The sequence below is a fragment of the Erinaceus europaeus genome, chromosome 11 (genome assembly GCF_950295315.1).
Source record: "Erinaceus europaeus chromosome 11, mEriEur2.1, whole genome shotgun sequence".
NCBI lineage: Eukaryota > Metazoa > Chordata > Mammalia > Eulipotyphla > Erinaceidae > Erinaceus > Erinaceus europaeus.
The window spans coordinates 15,027,611-15,046,534 of record NC_080172.1 but is presented as its reverse complement, the minus strand read 5'-3'; the positions used below and the strand labels follow the sequence as shown (position 1 = coordinate 15,046,534).

The following is an 18,924-nucleotide window of genomic DNA, read 5'->3' as shown; positions in this document are numbered from 1 at the left end:
TGCAGGTCTGTCTCTCTCCCTCCCTGTCTCCCTCTTCCCTCTAAATTCCTCTCTGTCTTATCAAATAAAATTAAGTTAAAAAAATAATCGTAAGCAGCCGGGTGGTGGCACACCTGTTTGAGTGCACGTGTTACAATGCACAAGGACCCAGGTTCGAGACCCTGACTCCCCACCTGGGGGGGGGGTAATCATGTCACAGGAGGTGACGCAGGGCTTCAGGTCTCTCTCTCTCTCCCTCCCCTCTCGATTTCTGGCTCTCTTTATCTAATAAATAAAGATTTAAACAATATTAATAAAAATTTTTTTAATAAAGGGGGAAAGGAAAAATATGATGGCCACCAGGAGCATAGTGTCATCACAGAGCCCTGAGGATAACCCTAGTGACAATGAAGAATTAAAAAAAAAAGACAAATGTTAAATTACTCTTCAAGTACTGATTTTTCTGTTTGTGCCTCTAGGCTCACTCTCCCCTATACACAGAGAACAATTAACATCAAATACACCATCAGAATACAACTCAAGAGTTTTTAAAGAACAGAAGGTTTCTCAGCTAGAGAGAGGACCATGTACTCACATTCAATTCAACAGTGCTGCACCCATCTTCTGGTTCAGTTCCACTGACAAAGAGAGACTCAGGGCTAAATTCAAACACACCATGCGCATGGTCAGAGGCCAGTATTGTCACTAGAATTTGAGAAGCCACTCCTAGACTGGCTGCATAAATAAATGCAACAAATAGCGAGAAAATGTTAATCAGTGATTTACAAACCCAAAGGGGAAGACAAGGAACAGCCTTTTGAAAAGAGCAGAGCCGTGCACTAAGTACAACTCTGATTTGTTTTAGAAAGAAAAGCAGACACAAGTGGTTACCACATGTCCATCCACCTCGCTCTTATTTTGACGCCAGTGCAATCAATATACAAGTGCAGCAGAATCACTTGGAGATGAAAAGGGAAATCTTGTGGGGGTTTTTTTTTTTTTTCTTCTTTTTCTTCTATATGAAAGAGAACATTCTGACATACAGAGTAGATCAGGAAAGTATCCCAGGACCTATGCTGACTTCAAGACTCTAAGGCAAAATGACTCTTCCCTTTATTAAGTGGTAGTTTCACTAAGAATTCCATCTATCTGACTGAACAGATAATTGGTTTCAAGATATAAATTAATTCTAGGTGTAATTTTTCATTACAGAGCTAGCTCTTCTATTCCCCAACAGTGTAATTCTATTAACTGGAAAAAAAAAAGTCAAAATTTGAAAAAAAAAGTACTTTTCCCCAGAGAATCAGGTTCAACATTTATGCTGTGTTAATATATGGAGGAAATTAGAATTAATAATTAAATTCAGAAGTTCTAAAGAGGCATTGATGGAAAGCAGAAATTTGGGGAGTGAAACATGAGATGCGGCATACAAACATTGAACCTGAAACTGAAAGAGCCAGGTGGGGGCTTATCACCCTGTCACAGTACCAGGTGCAAGGAGCCCGGCTCAAGGTCCCAGTCCCCACTTGCTAGGGGGGAAGCTGGAGTTTCAGGAGCAGTGGACCACTGCTGTAACTGTCTCTTGTGATTATCTCTCTCTACCTATCTTTCTCTCTCTCTCTCTCTCTTTCTCTCTCTCTCCCTCCCTACCCCCCCCCACCCTCAAAAGAAAGAAAAAAGAAAAAGTGACTGACCAGAAGGGTAGAGCCATGCAGGCGCTGAGCCCCAACCAATAACACTAGTGACAATAGAGTAAATAAATAAATAATAAATAAATAAATGCAAGCCAGCTGCTGGTTGGGTACCAGGTTGAACGCATGTGTTAGAATGCATAAGGAACGGGGTTCAAGCCCCCAGTCCCAACCTGCAGGGGGAAAGCTTCACAAGGAGTGAAGCAGTGCTGCAGGTGTCTCTCCTCTCTCATTATCTATCTCCCCATTTCCTCTAAGTTTCTCTTTATCCAATATATAAATAAATAGAATAGTTTTTTTAAAAAATTTCCCTGATGAAACAAGTGCCCTATATATTTTACCTCTGATGGGGAAAAAAGGTAAATTAAAAGTAAAAGACTGAACCATGTTTATGAATTTACTTCAAACAGCAACCTCATCTACAGAGTTCCCTCCACTGACCGGCAATTCATTCTCTTTATTTACCTTCCTTTTAATTAAATATTCTCATTTGTTTGGACAAAATGTTCCACGTAAAATACGGAGGCTCTTCTTGTAAAGAACATGAAAATATTAATGTTCTGTCTTTCTAAGCATTTCATAAAATATTTTTGAGAAATCACCTTTATATATTATATTCAAGGGAAAAAATCTGAGTCAGGAAATTCTACTAATTTTGTATGAAGAGGAAAGTCTAGCCTTCTAAGACAGGTTAAGGAATTGATTCGTGATCCCTTTTTAGATGGTTATAACATAAACCAAATAATATTCATCAAGTTGATGAAGTAGTCAATAAAGTAAAATATATGAAAAGTACATAATAGGTGTCCATAAACTATGCAAATTTGTCTCAAAAATCAGAATCAAATATAGAACAGTAAAGCACCTGGGAACAGCTGCTTACCATGTCTGTGAATAGCTGGGAGGAAGAATTCCATGTCGCCATCACCACTACCACTGCCTTCAGCCCTAAAGAGTTCAGTCACTTCACAGGGAGACATACAGAGACACAATCCACACAACATACATTGACATCGTGAGAAAGCTGAAAATTGAAAGTTTTTAAAACATATCTAGCAAAGAGGAAAATGCAGTAATATTCACTCTATGACAAATGTCATCCCACAGGAAAGAGTCTATCAAGTAGTAAAGATAGATGATTCATCAAAATCCCACTTTATAAAATTTCAATCAGAACATCAGAAAATGCTCTAAGTAAGGTATAGTTACTATTTCCCATTTCTGTCAGTGAGATTAGCCTTTTTAAAAACTAGTCTTAGTGATAAAATTTTATAGCAATTTAAATGGTTTTTAACACTACTTATGTTTGTATATGCCTGTGGAAGTCACCATACCATTTAAAACAAGTAACTCAATATTACAGAAATGCACCTAATTATTTCTCTATAGTCACATATTCAAATCCCCATTATATTTGTCTGTTTCAGGCTTGAGTCTTTTTGCCCTAACACTGAAGGAAGAAGAAACAGATCACATGAAGTACTCTGCTTGAACCCTACTTGTAAAAGATATCGGCCAGGGAATCAGGCAACAGCACACCTGGTTAAACAGACATAGTACTATGTGCAAGGATCTGCACTAGGACCCGGGTTCGAGCCCCCACACCCCACCTGCAGCAGGAATGCTTCACAAGTGGTGAAGCGTGTCTACAGGTGTCCATCTTTCTCACTCTCTCTCCCTCCTCCTCTCAATTTCTCTCTGTCCTACCCAATAAAATGGGGGGGGGGGTGCTGGGAGAGGATGGCCGCCAAGAGAGTGGATTTGTAGTGCTAGCATCAAGCCCCAGTGGTAACCCTGGAGGCAGGTAAATAAAAGATATCAGCCGTAAAGACACACGCAAGTGACTAAATATTTTGGACCTGAATTTCCTCACCAGTAAACAGTGTGATTCTATATAGAAGTTATGTAAAGGTCCAATAATATAATCATATAATCTACTTTGGCAATACATAAATACTATAAAAAAAAAGAGAAAGTGGTCACAATTTCACTTCTAATACATCTATCTATATCCCAACCACGACTCAAGCAAATGGCTGCAAAAAGACAGGAAGGGTAGCCAAGGTAACAGGGGGGAAGAAAGTAAGAGAAGAAATTCCATTCAGACCGGCATAAGGATCCCGGTTTGAACCACGGCTCCCCACCTGCAGGGGAGTTGCTTCACAGGCGGTGAAGCAGATCTGCAGGTGTCCTATCTTTCTCTCCTCCTCTCTGTCTTCCCCTCCCTCTCTCCATTTCTCTCTGTCCTATCCAACAACAACAACAATAACTACAACAATAAAACAACAAGGGCAACAAAAGGGAATAAATAAATAAAAAATAAATATTAAAAAAAAAAGAAAAAAGAAATTCCATTCATACATATGATATGTGCCTCCAGCAGCATCTGGATTGGCATGCTGACTTAAGATCTGTCCCACTCTTCAGTTTTTCCCCTCAATAGTGCTGAGATATTAAAAAGAAGAAGGGGGGAGGAGGAGAAAGAGAAGGAGAAGGAGAAGGAGAAGGAGAAGGAGAAGGAGAAGGAGAAGGAGAAGGAGAAGGAGAAGGAGAAGGAGAAGGAGAAGAAAAGAGGGAATCAGACAGTAGTGCAGCAGGTAAAGTGCACACGTGGCGCAAAGCGCAAAGAACGGCGTAAGGATCCCGGTTCGAGCCCCCAGCTCCCCACCTGCAGGGGATTCGCTTCACAGACGGTGAAGCAGGTCTGCAAGTGTCTGTCTTTCTCTCCCCCTCTCTGTCTTCCCCTCCTTTCTCCATTTCTCTCTGTCCTCTCCAACAACAACGACAGCAATAACAACAACAATGATAACCACAACAATAAAATAAGGGCAACAAAATGGAATAAATATATATAAATCAACGTATCCAAAACCTGACATCAATAAAGCATCCAAAACCTGACACAAGACAAGAGAAGTGAAGTTCAATACTTACAGCATAAAGCAGTTATTCCAGTGGCCCAAACAGTATGAATGAAGTGTTGTTTTCCTTTAGTCACGAAAAGATTTAGCTCTACAAGCTATTTCTCTTATTCAGTAGCCCCTAACTATGACTCAGAAAGTGAAGGCAGTGTCTAGGTTCTTTTGGTTTCAATCTCAACTCACTGACAGTCATAGTTTTTTGGGTTTTTGTCAGCATTGTTTACTACGAAACTACAAAATTAGTTTTTCAAATGAATACATATGCCCAACCAATATGTAACAATGTGCCTTCTAGAGACGAGAAATTTTTGTCCACAATCACATATGATCACAAATTTTTCAATATTTTATGTTCCTTATAAATCAATGCTGGGTAATGATCACAGTCTGTATTTTTTTCAAAATGTTCCATTCATTTATTTACTTATTGGATAAAGACAGAGAGAAACTGAGAGGTAAGGAGGACGAGGAGGTAGGGAAAGAGGAAGAGACACCTGCAGCACTCCTTCACTGCTCATGAATCTCCCACCACCACAAATGGGGACCAGGAACTTGAACCGAGGTCCTTGCACACTGAAGGACATGCACTCAGCCAGGTGCGCCACTGCCCAGTCCCTGATCACGTTCTGTATTAAATGAGTGAGCTTTTTATTAATGAATATACAATCATGAAAATAAAGATTTTGAGATGTGGGACTTGTTTGCAGAGCACAAACAAAACTAATACTATGATACATAGTCTGTCAAACAAACCATCCGGGATAATTTTACTGTTTTATGCATTCAGATTATGTTCTGATGAATCACTGTCCTGCTCTGAAACACTGTCTTTCTCTTCCCCTGCGAGGACCCTCCTCTTTCTCACCTCGCAGGTGTTGTGATTCCACTACTTTCTAGGGACTTCTTTTTCCCTTCATAATTTCAGACAGAAAGTGAAAGAGAGAGACCACAGTATGGCTCCAATGTTCCTGCAATTTCCCCTGCAGGTGGGGAGCCGGGGGCTCGAACTGGGATCCTTAACGTCGGTCCTTGCGCTTTGCACCACCTGCACTTAACCTGCTGCGCTACCACCTGACTCCCACAATGATATATTTCCACATTTCTCCAAGACAGATATCATCATATTTCACCCTCAACCAAAACATTATCTTGTTCCACTATAGGAACTTTGGTACAATTTTTATTTCTCAGTACAACTACACTGGTTCATTTTAAAAGTATATCCATCAGGAGAAAAAAAAATCAATGGGGAAGGTAAGGAGGGGCTGGGGAAAATGGATCATAAAGGGGGATACTTCACTATAATAGGAAGTATCACTATAATAAACCACCACAATCTAACTCAAAATTTACTAAACTTTACCACATAGCTACATGTAGATAAAACTAAAAATTGAATATTATCTTTGAAGGACAATATTCTAAACTCTTGTAGAGAAATAGTGATTTCACTTTCAATAGAAAAGAGATTACCAATCAGAAATGGTCTAGCATATGTTTGACTTTAGCTTGATGTTTCTAAAAGTTAGAAATTCACTCATCATTTTTTCTTAATAGACCAGATTATCTCATGACTGACAAACGAAATTTGATCATTTTTTTAATTACTAGTCTTACCTCCTCTCTCCGAGTTTAGCAATTCAACTTTAAAATTTTTTTCCAGTTCAGGAATAGCATTGTCAGTGATGTTAACAGAAATGTATTTGTATCTTTCTCCTGGTTGAAATTCTAAGCTTCCAGCAACATTCTGAAAAATGAATAAAAGGCATAATCACTAATTGTTCTGCATGTCAATTTGCCAAATAAGAATGTTTACTATAGACTAAATTGTTACAACAGATAGAAGAACATAGGTAAAATATATGGTTTAAAACATTTATGTGAACTTGAATAATGTTCATTATAAATTCTAAATAAGTACTTTCCAACTAAAGTAAATGGGTTTTATTTCTTTTTGACTATGTATCAAGTAATCAGTCCAGACAAATGACTATCTTAATGGTGACATGCACAAATTGCCAATGATTTAATTCATTCAGATGCAAGGAATTTTTTTTGTCTAAGTATATTTAGAACCACCTAGCTTAAATGATAGGATATACCAAATAATTATAATAGTAATGGCATTTCATTTTGATAGTTTCTACAAAAAGCAACAAATATCTGCCTACTTGTAAGAAATCTTTCCTTGATTATCTGTTAATTTCTATTCATACTATAGATCTCTTATCAGAAAAGACCATGCATTCCAAGAAAAGCAAAGAGCTATTGAGAATCAAAATCCTAAAGCCCCTTCAGGTCACCCACCCACTTTACCTCACTCTTTTGTGAAGCAAGGCTTGTAACCCACCACTGAGTCATCTCCCTGATCTAGTTAAAGGACTAGGATTACTGCAAAGTCAACTTCTTTGTCCTCAATCTTCCCGTCTGACTATGCCCCAAATACAGGACAAGGTCCTAAAAATTCTTTAAGAGGACTGTGTGTTTTACAAGAACAAACACTTCTTCAAAGTGTTAACTGATTTACCTGGTAGTCCTCAGGACTGAATGCTGTCAATGACACTGTCCTAAATTCTACCATAACCCTCCCCAGGAGACCTTGTGCACGGACAACTAGTAGCCTCACTTCTCCTTCTTCCTCCTGCACCGTGATGTGTGGAACACTTCTGGCAGGTAGAGTCATTGCATCCTCAGGCTGGGGAGGGAGTCCTGTGGAAAACTGCAGCAAGCCTGGCAGACACAGAGACATGGGATTCTAGCTCCCATTATCTGTAGAATGATTCCTATTCACTTAGAATATAATTCTGCACCATTATTTTGGACACAAGGATAAAATCCCACAGGTTTTAGTTTAAAAAAGACTTTAGGGGCTGAAGGAGATAGCATAATGATTATGCAAAAATATTTTATGACTGAGGTTTCAAGGCTCCAAGTATAATCCCTAGCATTACTATAAGCCAGAGCTGACTAGCACTCTGGTAAAAACAAAGACAAAAAACAAAAAATACCCAAAACAAGACAAAACAAAAAATACACAACTGTGTGAAGATTTTTTTTTAACATGTCTTTGATCCAAAAATAATATATCAATGTATTTTCAGGATGCTGTAACATAAATTGAAATTTTTTCTTGTCATTATTCAAAGAAAACTCTTATGAAGAAGCATTAATAGAGAAGAGTGATAAGTTGTAAAATATATCATCAAATATTTATCCACATCCGACTCTCCAGAATTTATTTTTTGACTTACTTAGAAAATGACACCCTAAAGGACTTGTGACAGTTTTTCAACTACAAAATCAGAGTTCATAAGTCTCCCATATTTCCAATACAGACATTTTAAAATATAATCTTACTTTATTCCTACAAAAGCTATGCTAATTTTCAAAAAAGAAAACATTCACCACTTATTACAATAAGCATGTATGACAATCCCCCAATGAGGAACACCATCACTTTGTAGCACAAAAAAAGTAAGAGAGTAATATAAACAGACAGTAATAATTTCACTTCTTGAAATGTCATAAAATATAAATGGCAGGGGCCAGAGAGATTGCTTGTGCCTTGCCATTCATTCTTATGGCCCAGGTTTGAGTTGTTACACTACATGGGTGGGTCATGAAACCAAGGAAAGTTCTGCCCATCCTCCTCCCTTGGCCCACCTTCTTCTCTCTGCTCTTCTCCTCCAACCCTTTCTCTATTTCTATCTGAATGAAAAATCCCAGGAGTAGTTAAATCATATATTAGTCTCCAGCCCTATGCCTCCCCACAAACACACAACGTAAGTAAATTATAACGTAGTTCACTGAAATTGAAGTTAACATAACACAATTTCTTTTTTATTCTTTTTTACATATTATTTTCCCTTGTGTTGCCCTTGTCCTTTATTGCTGTACTTATTGTTCTTACTGATGTCATCGTTGTTAGATAGGACAGAGAGAAATGGAGAGAGGAGGGGAAGACAGAGAGGGGGAGAGAAAGATAAGACACCTTCAGACCTACTTCACTGCCTTTGAAGCGACTCCCCTGCAGGTGGGGAACCTGGGGCCATGTGCACTTAACCCGCTGTGCTATGCCCAACTCCTAAGAATTTCTTAATATGATCAATTACAGGGTTGCAGAGAGAGGACAGTGGTTATGCAAAAAGACTTCCAACCCTGAAGCTCTTAAATTCCAGGTTTCATTCCTTTGCACCGCCATAACCCAGAGGTAAGGAGTGCTTTAGTAATAATAGAGGCTCAGGCAGTGACACACTGGGTTGAGCACATACAGTACTAACTGCAAGGACCCGCGTAAGGATCCTGGTTGGAGCCTCCCGCTCCCCAACCTGCAAGGGGGTGGGAAGTTGCTTCACAAGCAGTGAAGCAGGTCTGTAGGTGTCTTATCTTTCTCCCTCACTCTCTATCTTCCCTTCCCCCTCTCAATTTCTCTTGCTGTCAGGAGTAGTGGATTCATAGTGCAGGCACCAAGCCCCAATAATAACTATGGAAGCAAAATAATAATAATAATGATAAATCATGTATAAACAGAGGGGGTTTCTTTTGCAAAAGGATTTGACTACCATATGGGTGATCACTAGCTTTGACGGTGATATCTGCTGTTTCCTTTTCAGGATCTATGCTTGCACCACTAGTAGGAGTTGAGCCAACTTTCCCATCTCCAGGAATTGCAGAAACCAATGTGACTCGGAAATACTCGCTTAGCTCAGGGATATCATCATCAAGAATATATACGTTCAGGACCTATGAATACAAAAATTCAGAACAATGAGCATGTAGAAATTATGAAGCTCTTACCAGAAGAAAATGATCAAATTTTATTCAAGTTACTAATTTCTTTACCTTAAAAAAAAACCTTTTTAGTGACTTTTAATTATTTTTTACCGATTCAACAAACAGCCAGAAATCAAGAGCATAGGGGGAAGACAGAGAAGGAGAAAGACAGACAGACATCCGTAACACTGCTTCACCACTTGCAAAGCTTTCTCCCTGCAGGTGGGGACCAGTGCTCAAGCAGGGTCCTTGAGCATTATAACAGATACGTTTGATCAGGTATGCCACCACCCAGCCCACATATTTTATTTCTTTAAGTGATGCCATTGAACAGAAAAACATATCCTGGGGCCTTGGTCTTGTGCTCAAGGAAAAAAAAAAAAAAGTATAAAAACTGAACTGTCTGAACACCACTTTCCACAATACAGTAGCCAGTTGGCCCCTTTGAAGATTGACAAACTGACATCATCCCTACTGAGAACCAATTGCTACTCGCTAAGAAACACTCATCTGCATTTCTCTGAGCTTCTCTCCTTCCCTGTGTATTTGCAAGCTTTGGATCATATAGCATTTTGCCTTTGAGGGCCTGTACACTATTTACATTTTTTTTTTTTTGCCTCCAGGGTTATTGCTGGGGCTCAGTGCCTGCACTACAAATCCACTGCTCCTGGAGGCCATTTTTCCCATTTTGTTGCCCATGTTGTTGTGCTTGTTGTAGTTGTTACTGTTGTCATGCCTGTTGTTGTTGGATAGGACAGAGAGAAATCAAGAGAGGAAGGGAAGATAGAGAGAAGAGAAAGATAGACACCTGCAGACCTGGCTCACTGCTTGTGAAGCGACCCTGCCCCCTGCAAGTGGGAAGCCGGAGGCTTGAACCGGGATCCTTAAGCCAATCCTAGCGCTTTGTGCCATGTGCACTTAAGCCACTGTGCTACCGCCTAGCCCCCAAAATAATATTTTTAAATCAAATTCAAGAGAAGGGTTCATCCCATTTCATTTTGAACAAGTAAAACTTATTTCTAAATGAGTCTGTGTTTCATGAAAAGTGCTTTTCTGTTTTGCTGTTTTGTTTTCCTCCAGGTTCTCTATCACTGGGGGGGTTTGGTGCCAGCACTATGAATCCACTGCTCCTGGAGGCCATTTTTTTTCTTTTTCTTCCTTCCTTTCTTTCTTTCTTTCCTTCTTTCTTTCCTTCTTTCTTTCTTTCTCTTTATCCCTAGGACAAGACAGAGAGAAATTTACAGAGGAAGGGAAGACAGAGGAGAGAGAAAGATAGACACCTGTAGACCTGCTTTGCTGCTTGTGAAGTGTCTCCACTGCAGTTGGAGAGCCAAGGGCTCCAACCAAGATTCTTATGATTCATACTATGTGCCCTTACTTAACCCAGCGTGTTATCACCTGGGCCCCTGAAAAGTGGTTTATAAAACTGGAGATTGCTGGGGGTCAGGTGGTGGAGCAGTGGGTTAAGCGCATGTGGCGCAAAGCGCAAGGACCAGCATAAGGATCCCGGTTCGAGGCCCCGGCTCCCCACCTGCAGGGGAGTCGCTTCACAGGCGGTGAAGCAGGTCTGCAGGTGTCTATCTTTCTCTCCCCCTCTCTGTCTTCCCCTCCTCTCTCCATTTCTCTCTGTCCTATCCAACAACGAACAACATCAACAATGGCAATAATAATAACCACAACGAGGCTACAACAACAAGGGCAACAAAAGGGGGAAAAAATGGCCTCCAGGAGTGGTGGATTCATGGTGCAGGCACCGAGCCCAGCAATAACCCTGGAGAAAAAAACAAAAAAAAACTGGAGATTGCTGTATATTCAACATATAGAAAAACTGCTTCATTTCTCCAAATTTATAAATGAAATATTTATAGTTATAAGAACTTGTTAAGCAGGGCAATAGCATAAAAATTATATATGTAAAGTCTTTCATGCCTGAGGATCTGAGGTCCCAAGTTCAATCTCCTGATTTACCATAAACCAAAACTAAGTAGTCAAAAATGAATTCAGAAAAAAAAAAAAAAAAGAATTTTGTAGTGTCCTATTTTATCAGTAATAACAAAAACCTCATGATGGGAAGCCTTCAAGCTACGCTATTTTTGTTATACTATGAATGAATAAAGGACATATAAAATACAGTCACATCACCATTCAAACTCTGTTGTTTTTCTTTTGTATAATATATTTTATCCCAAGGCATATTTAGTGGCTTAAATATTTTAATTTGCTCAAATAGCAAGAAACTACAAATACAAAACAAGTACACCAGGACAAGCTTTCCAGAAGGCTTTCAAATAAACAAAGAAGGTAGAATTTACCTCTGATCTCTGCCAAGGGAGGAACGTGATAGTTCCAGTGGCATTAGCAAAATCATCAACAAGGTAATTAATGCTGTCAGATTGGATCTGTGAGATGGTGTAAAATACATGCACAGAGTCCAGAGCTCCTCTGGTTCGCTCCACCACACACGAAATGGTGGACCCTTCCTCAGCAATCTGAAATTGAACATGAATTATTTATAAGTATATATACCAATTCAAGTCAGCAATAACATACACTGCTCGCATTCATTCTTTCACTTGAAGTCAGTTCTGTAACTCTTTTTTTAATTTTTTAATATTTCCTTTCCCTTTTTGTTACCCTTGCTGTTCATTGTTGTAGTTATTGTTATTGATCTTATCATCGTTGTTAGATAGGACAGAGAGAAATGGAGAGAGGTGGGGAAGACAGAGAGGGGGAAAGAAAGATAGACACCTGCAGACCTGCTTTATCACTGGCGAAGCAACTCCCCTGGAGGTGGGTAGCCAGGGGCTCGAATCGAGATCCTTACGCTGACGCCTGTCTTTGCGGTTTGCGCCATGTGCACTTAACCCACTGTGCTTCTGCCCGACTCCCTAGTTCTGTAATTTTCTACCCATCTAAGGAAGCCTCTACATTCTTCCAGATGTATTTGACTGCTAAGAAATATTTACAGCCATTTATTTTTTTCTTTGTTTAATTGGAAAAATAACTGTAATTAATTGACAATATATGGAATTCATTCACTAATTAACCTCTACGTACCTACTAGCGCACTAAGTGCAATGGTTACAAAAGATCTTTTAAAAAATATATTACAGTACTTTCCCTGGATACATCTAAAGAGCTATGATTCTCTGTTAAGTTCAGCACAGGCAGACCAAACAACAATAGTTTTAGAATAAACAGTAGAACATGGCATCAGGAAGAGCCTTTTAGTCGTAGGCATAAAAAGTAATGGAGAAATATGCAAAATCATTTTGAGAGCTGTATAAAGTGCCAAGTATAGAAAACTTTGGGAATTCCCTGGAGGGTGGGGGGTAACAATCAGGTCAAGGACAGTATTTATGTCATCCTTAATAAATTTAAGGTAATGTTTAAGTTACCATGAAATAAGGAATTGGAATACCTTTTAGAATAAGGTCTTCATACAATTAAATTCTAAATCTCTCAATTCTGTTTTAATGTTAGCAACCATAAATTCATAGGAAAACAAAAAAGACTCAAAGCCAATCTTAGGGACCAGGTAGTGTGGCACACCTGCCTAAGCGCACACCTTACAGTGCACAAGGACCCAGGTTCAAGCCCCTGGTCCCCACCTGCAGGGGGAAAGCTTCACAAGTAGTGAAGCATGGCTGCAGGTGTCTCTCTGCCTCTCTCCCTCTGTATCTACCCCTCTCCTCTCAATTTCTCTCTCTCTATCCAATAATATATAAATAAATAATATTTTTTAAAAAAGCCAATCTTACTGTTCGTGTGTGTGTGTATGTGTACCATTCTCTGTCTTTCATACTGATATGAAGCTGTAATCAGCATTAGATATAGTCATTTTGGTGCCAGTATTGGGATGGAGAGAACAGATTTGAAATTTGTCTAAGAACAGACGATACTCCTAACACTATCAATGGGTATGGAAGTACTCAATATTCCAGTGCATTCTTAAGAGTGTTTACAAGATTTTTTTAATTCCTTAAAAAAATGACTTTTTCCATTTTACTAGGAGTCTGGTAAATATGGGTCTTTGTGAATTTTTTCAGCAAATAATGTATTATTCAAGAACATGAACTGGCTTTCTCTATTGAAACGAAAGACTAACGCTAAGCAGTACACACCCGATTAATTTTTTATTTTCTTTCATGCCTGGGTGATAATCTGTGATATCAGATCATATGTGTATCATGTATCAAAGGAATCTATTCACATAACATATGGTCAGCACTTAAAAATAAATGCAGTCTAAGCCTAACTAATGTCATTTTCACAAATATCTTGCCAAAATGTTTTTAAATTTATTCAACTGTGAGTTGGTAAATAGAACATAATTCAGATATTAGTTCTAAAAGTAAAATAGTGAGACTAGCAAGTTCCATAAATCACTATGGAAAAGAACCTCAATACTTTAAAATTAAGTGGTAGGGCCAGCAAAATATCTTACTTGGATAGTGTGCTGCTTGGCCAAGCAAACAGCCCAGGTTCAAGCCCCGGCCCCCCACCTCCGTTAAGGAAGCTTCAAGAGTAGCAAGACATTGCAGAAAGCAAGGCACTCAAATTCAAGCTATAATGAGAGCTTTGGTTTAGCTTTTTCTTTTCGTGTAAGTTTTACCAATTTATATTTTCCTTAATCAATCAATTTACAGATATGCCCTCATGCACATATTGGAAACAACTTGCAATGAGAAGAGATTCTCTTGTTCCCTGGCATCCTGTCATGGACATTGAGCTCACACAACACCTGTGTAGTAGTTTCATGAGATCTCACATTACTGAACAAGAAACCAAGATGATTACAACCCTTTGAAAAGTTGAAAAGAACTAATAAAGAAAGTAAAACAGTCTAATGAATTAAGTTGGCCAAGCAGGGCCTTTACACCCAACATAAAGAATGATTCAATGAAATACTTCAGTACTTTTTGTTTCTTAGCTTGCTTTTTTTTACCAGATCAGTGCTAAATTTTGGTTATGGAATGAAGCAGAGACCTGAGAGCCTTGGGAATGGAAATATTTTGCATAACCATTATACTATTATACTTTCCAGGTCATTGAGTACATTTCAGACAACAGAAAAGTTAAAAAACATATTTTAACAGATGCAATAATTACTCCTAGAAGCTTTCAGCATATATTATTCCATTTATTTATCTGCTTTAGAGACAATATAATGCATGTGAATATATTGTGTGAATCATACATTCTGTGAAGAACATTAACTTTAAGAAAAATGTGGAGGGTCTGGGTGGTGACGCATTCAGTTAAGCTTACATTGTACTAAGTGCAAGGATCCAGGTCCTAGCCCCTACTCCCCCCCTGCAGGGGGACACTTCATTAAGCAGTGAAGCAGGTCTGCAGGTGTCATTCTCTCTCCCTCTCTATCCCCCATTCAGTTTCTCTATGTCCTATCCAATAAAATGGAAAACAATGGGGCCAGGAAGAGAGGACTTGGAGTGCAGACACCAAGTCCCAGCAATAACCTTGGAGGCAGAAAAAAAAAGGAGAAAGGAAGGAAAGAAGGAGAAAGAGAAAAAGATGCTTGCTTCATATGCCCACATATTAATTCCACTAGCATCGAAAGATTTTGACTCAAACTTCTACAAGAGCACAGACCTTGTAGCTTAAACTTGGCTACCACTAGCTCTAGAATACTTCCGTGGTTAGATATTTAATCATACCAAATGAAAAAATGGCTACTCCCAAAGAAATCCATCATCAACACCAACAACAAAAATCATTTAATTCCATAAATCCTCCAAGCTCACTGCTTACCTCTGGTATACAAGCCCCTGTGAAACCAAATAAGCCATTGGCATTATCACTTTTTTGTATTCTTAGCTTTGCTGAGGTGTTTTCTTCAGAAATGCGAGCTCCTCCATATACAGAGACTAGTTTAAGAAAGAATAATTCTTCCTCTTCTTCTTCATTATCATCTCTTGCAGAAACGATGAATGACTTGTTTGTTTCTCCCTGTCTAAATTCCAGATACCCAGAAATAGGGTGTAAATCATTCTTTGCTGGCATGGTATGGAGTTCAGAAATTTCTTCATGGGTCAGTTTCCTCTCATAGGATCTCACATCCTGCATCAGACCTGTAAATCTGTTGTTTCCATTTATTCCTGCCCCAATTCTGAGAATTCCAGGACCTGGAGTTAAAGATGAGTTTAAATACTATAATATTATAGTTATCCAATCCTTAAGTAGAAGTATCAGTCAGACACTAAAATTAATTGACTGAAATGTACTGTGAGTTAAGTATACTTGTACAAAATAGAATAAAATCAAATACAGTCAATTTTCTGCTATGGCAAACACTAGTCAATTGTATTCATGATATTTTATACTAGTATATATTTTGTTTGTGCAAATAGGCATTTCCTCCATGATATTTTAAAATTTACTTGCATACCTCAAAATGGAATGATTTGATTCACTCACAATTTTAAAACCTTACTATTCTTTCTCTGAGAACTTGAGAGAATTTTTTTGGTTTGTATAATGCTATCTGTTAGAAACTCATCTAAACAGAAATTGTGATAATTAAGTAAAAAGGTTTTGTGGGCAAATACATTTTCTTATCCAAGTAATCAATGTACTATGGATGTAGAATATCCCTTCCTACAAACACTGTCTGCCAGTCTTAGGGACCTTTTTTGCTTGCCATTTTCTGGTTTGTTTGTTTTTGTTTGTTTGTTTTTGTTTTGCTTGCTTGTTTTGTTATACCTGGGGCTTGGTTCCTGCACTATGAATTCACTGCTCCTGGTAGCCTTTTCTTCACCCTCATTGTATTGAACAGGACAGAGAGAAACGGAGAAAGGAAGGGAAGACAAAGGGGAGGGAGGGAGAGGGAAAGACCTACAGATCTGCTTCGCCACCTGTGACGCGACACTCCTGCAGGCAGGGAGCCAGGGATCTTTGCACAGATCCTAGAGCTTTGTACTATGTGCGCTTAACCCGGTGGCGCCCTCTTGACCAATTTTTTTAGGTAACAAAAAGAGTCAGAGAACACAGAGAAAGAGGGAGAGACAACCACAGGGCAAATCTGTGAGGCCCCAAGAGCTTAAGTTGCCTTTCCAGATGGGCTTTCTTGGAACTTTTTTCATGACAGTAACAATACATAATCAAAATATATCACCAGACTACAATTGGTGACTGTAATGTAGATAGACAATATTTGTGAGTATATTAAACAAGGAAATATTGATAGCATGTGATTGAGTTTAAAGACAACAAAAGATTGTCTTCAAATCATTTCAATTTACCACATGAAATCATAAACCCCTGTAATTGCCGGGGATTTTTTTTCTGACCATTGTTCTCTACTGATTCCTTTTAAATTTATCCCCACCATACAGTCTGCCTCTAGAAATACTTTATTAAATTTACTTCTCCAGATGCTACGCAATTTCACATTTCTACATCTTTGCTGTCCTCTGCCTAGAATGTCAACCCTCCGCTTTCTACTTCCACAAGAGCAATAAATGTTCTTCCCTCATAAGTATTTACTCCCTCCACACAACATGACAAAGTGATCAGTTTGCACGTCCCTGTCTCAAAGTCTAACCTAGGATTTTCCATGTTCAAAGATGACCTGACCCATTTCTGCCACACTCAGCACAAACACTGTCTTACTGAAAGAAATCCAGCAAAAACACAAGCATGATTTATAATGGTCAACCTATCTTAAAAAATCAAATTGTTTTTAAATTCAGTAACCTAGTTGTAAAGATGAAACACACCATCAGCAATTGCTTCTCCCTTTAGACTCTTGATTCCTCTGGGCATTACATTTCCATCAAGGTAGAATTCAATTATGCCCTCATCCAGGATAATTAGAAGGTGAAGCCAAACATTTTCTTCTACATATTTCATGACTGTTGTCTTGGCAATATACGTAACATCTGAACCCAAAGTTTTGTAATGAAGGGAAAGTGTCAGATGAGATTCGTTTGTCTGTAATTTTACTCCATAGTAGATACTACCATTACCATCATCCTTTGCTATAACAAATCCATTGGTATTGGCATTGGGCATCACCCAAGCTGAAAACGTAAAGTTGGCAACTGAATTGTTTCTCGAGGGATAGTATTTTGGATTAACAATTCCAAATGCGCCCTCTAGTCCACTGAAATAGAAAGCATTTGTTCCACTGTGATGACGTCGCATGTGTGGTTGTAGATGTACAGAACTAGGGAAAACTCCAACCAGCAAAAAATCTATCATTGGAGGCATACCAGCAGAGAACTCACTGGAGAGTATTTCCCAGCCTACTCGTACATCACCAGAGAAACCCTGCTGTCTCAAAATGGTAAAGTTGGTAATATAAGACATATCATCGTCTGAGAGGACATCTTCTGCCACTTCTCGTTCTAGGCATTCTGGATCCAAGATAAAAACTCCAAAAGGATCATCATTGAGTGGAATCATAACTGTCACTTGAAGATTAGTTCCTGCCAGTTGGCCTCCAGGGCTAGAAGAACCCCCTATTGTTAAAAGGGAAAAAAAAGAATTAATGAGTGGAAAGCCAAAAATTGAACTACATTCTAGTATATAGCTAAAGACCAGAATTTTTTTTTTTTTTTGTCTCCAGGGTTATTGCTGAGGATCGGTGCCTGCACTATGAATCCACTGCTCCTAGAGGCTATTTTTCCCATTTTGTTGCCCTTATTGTTGTATTTATTGTTATTGTTGTCATTGCTGTTGTTAGACAGGACAGAGAGAAATCAAGAAAGGAAAGGAACGCAGAGAGGGGGAGAGAAAGACAGACACCTGCAGACCTGCTTCACCGCCTGTGAAGTGACTCCCCCCTGCAGGTGGGGAGCCAGGGGGGATCGAACCGGGATCCTAGTGCCGGTCCTTGCTTGTTCAGCACCCTCTTGGTTACAAAAGTATTCATTATTCAATTAACAAATAGTTCCACCATATTGTTAGTATATCACCAGAGAGGTTTCATTTTGTTCCTGAAATTAAAACTGATGGAAAATTTGATTTCCTTTTACTGGGTGCAAAGACCAGTCTTTAAATGACTATGAATCTGTGCTCCCTAACTTCTTCCACGAATACTTTATTAAAGATGTAAGCGTTTGATATAAAGAAACACCCTGTGGAGTACACACGTTCCCTGTGTCAAGCCCCTGGTCCCCACCTGCAGGGGGAAGCTTCACATATGGTGACGCAGTCTACAGAGATTTATTTCTCTTTCCCTCTTTGCTCTCAGTTTCTCTCTGTATCAACAAAAGAAAGGGGACAAAAGAAGAAGATGGTCACTGGGAGGTGTGGTTTCATCATGCAGGCACCAAGTCCCAGAGATAATCCTGATGGCAATAAATAAATTAATTAATAGTTTTAAGCAGTAAATTAAAAAGGAAGATGCGGGGCCAGGTGGTGGCACACCTGGTTAAGTGCATGTATTACAATGCGCAAGGACCTAGGTTCGAGCCCCCAGGTTCCCACCTGCAGGGGGAAAGCTTTCCAAGTGGTGAAGCAGGGCTGCAGGTGTCTCTCTCTCTCTCTCTCTCTTCCTCTATCAGCCTCCTCCCTCTTGATTTCTGGCTATCTCT

The 18,924-nt window shown here is 39.1% G+C and overlaps 1 protein-coding gene across 1 annotated transcript in view; it reads right to left on the bottom strand.

Moving 5' to 3' along the window:
• Window positions 1–18,924, bottom strand: part of ADGRV1 (adhesion G protein-coupled receptor V1) — a 561,037-nt gene that overhangs the window by 458,131 nt on the left and 83,982 nt on the right. Inside the window, exons 20-27 of the mRNA XM_016186350.2 lie at window positions 17,104–17,847; window positions 15,137–15,510; window positions 11,677–11,853; window positions 9,154–9,334; window positions 7,119–7,321; window positions 6,209–6,338; window positions 2,554–2,634; window positions 575–714 (exon numbers count right to left, since the gene is read on the bottom strand). Coding sequence (XP_016041836.2) covers window positions 575–714; window positions 2,554–2,634; window positions 6,209–6,338; window positions 7,119–7,321; window positions 9,154–9,334; window positions 11,677–11,853; window positions 15,137–15,510; window positions 17,104–17,847 — 2,030 coding nt within the window. The remainder of the gene's footprint in view (window positions 1–574; window positions 715–2,553; window positions 2,635–6,208; window positions 6,339–7,118; window positions 7,322–9,153; window positions 9,335–11,676; window positions 11,854–15,136; window positions 15,511–17,103; window positions 17,848–18,924) is intronic.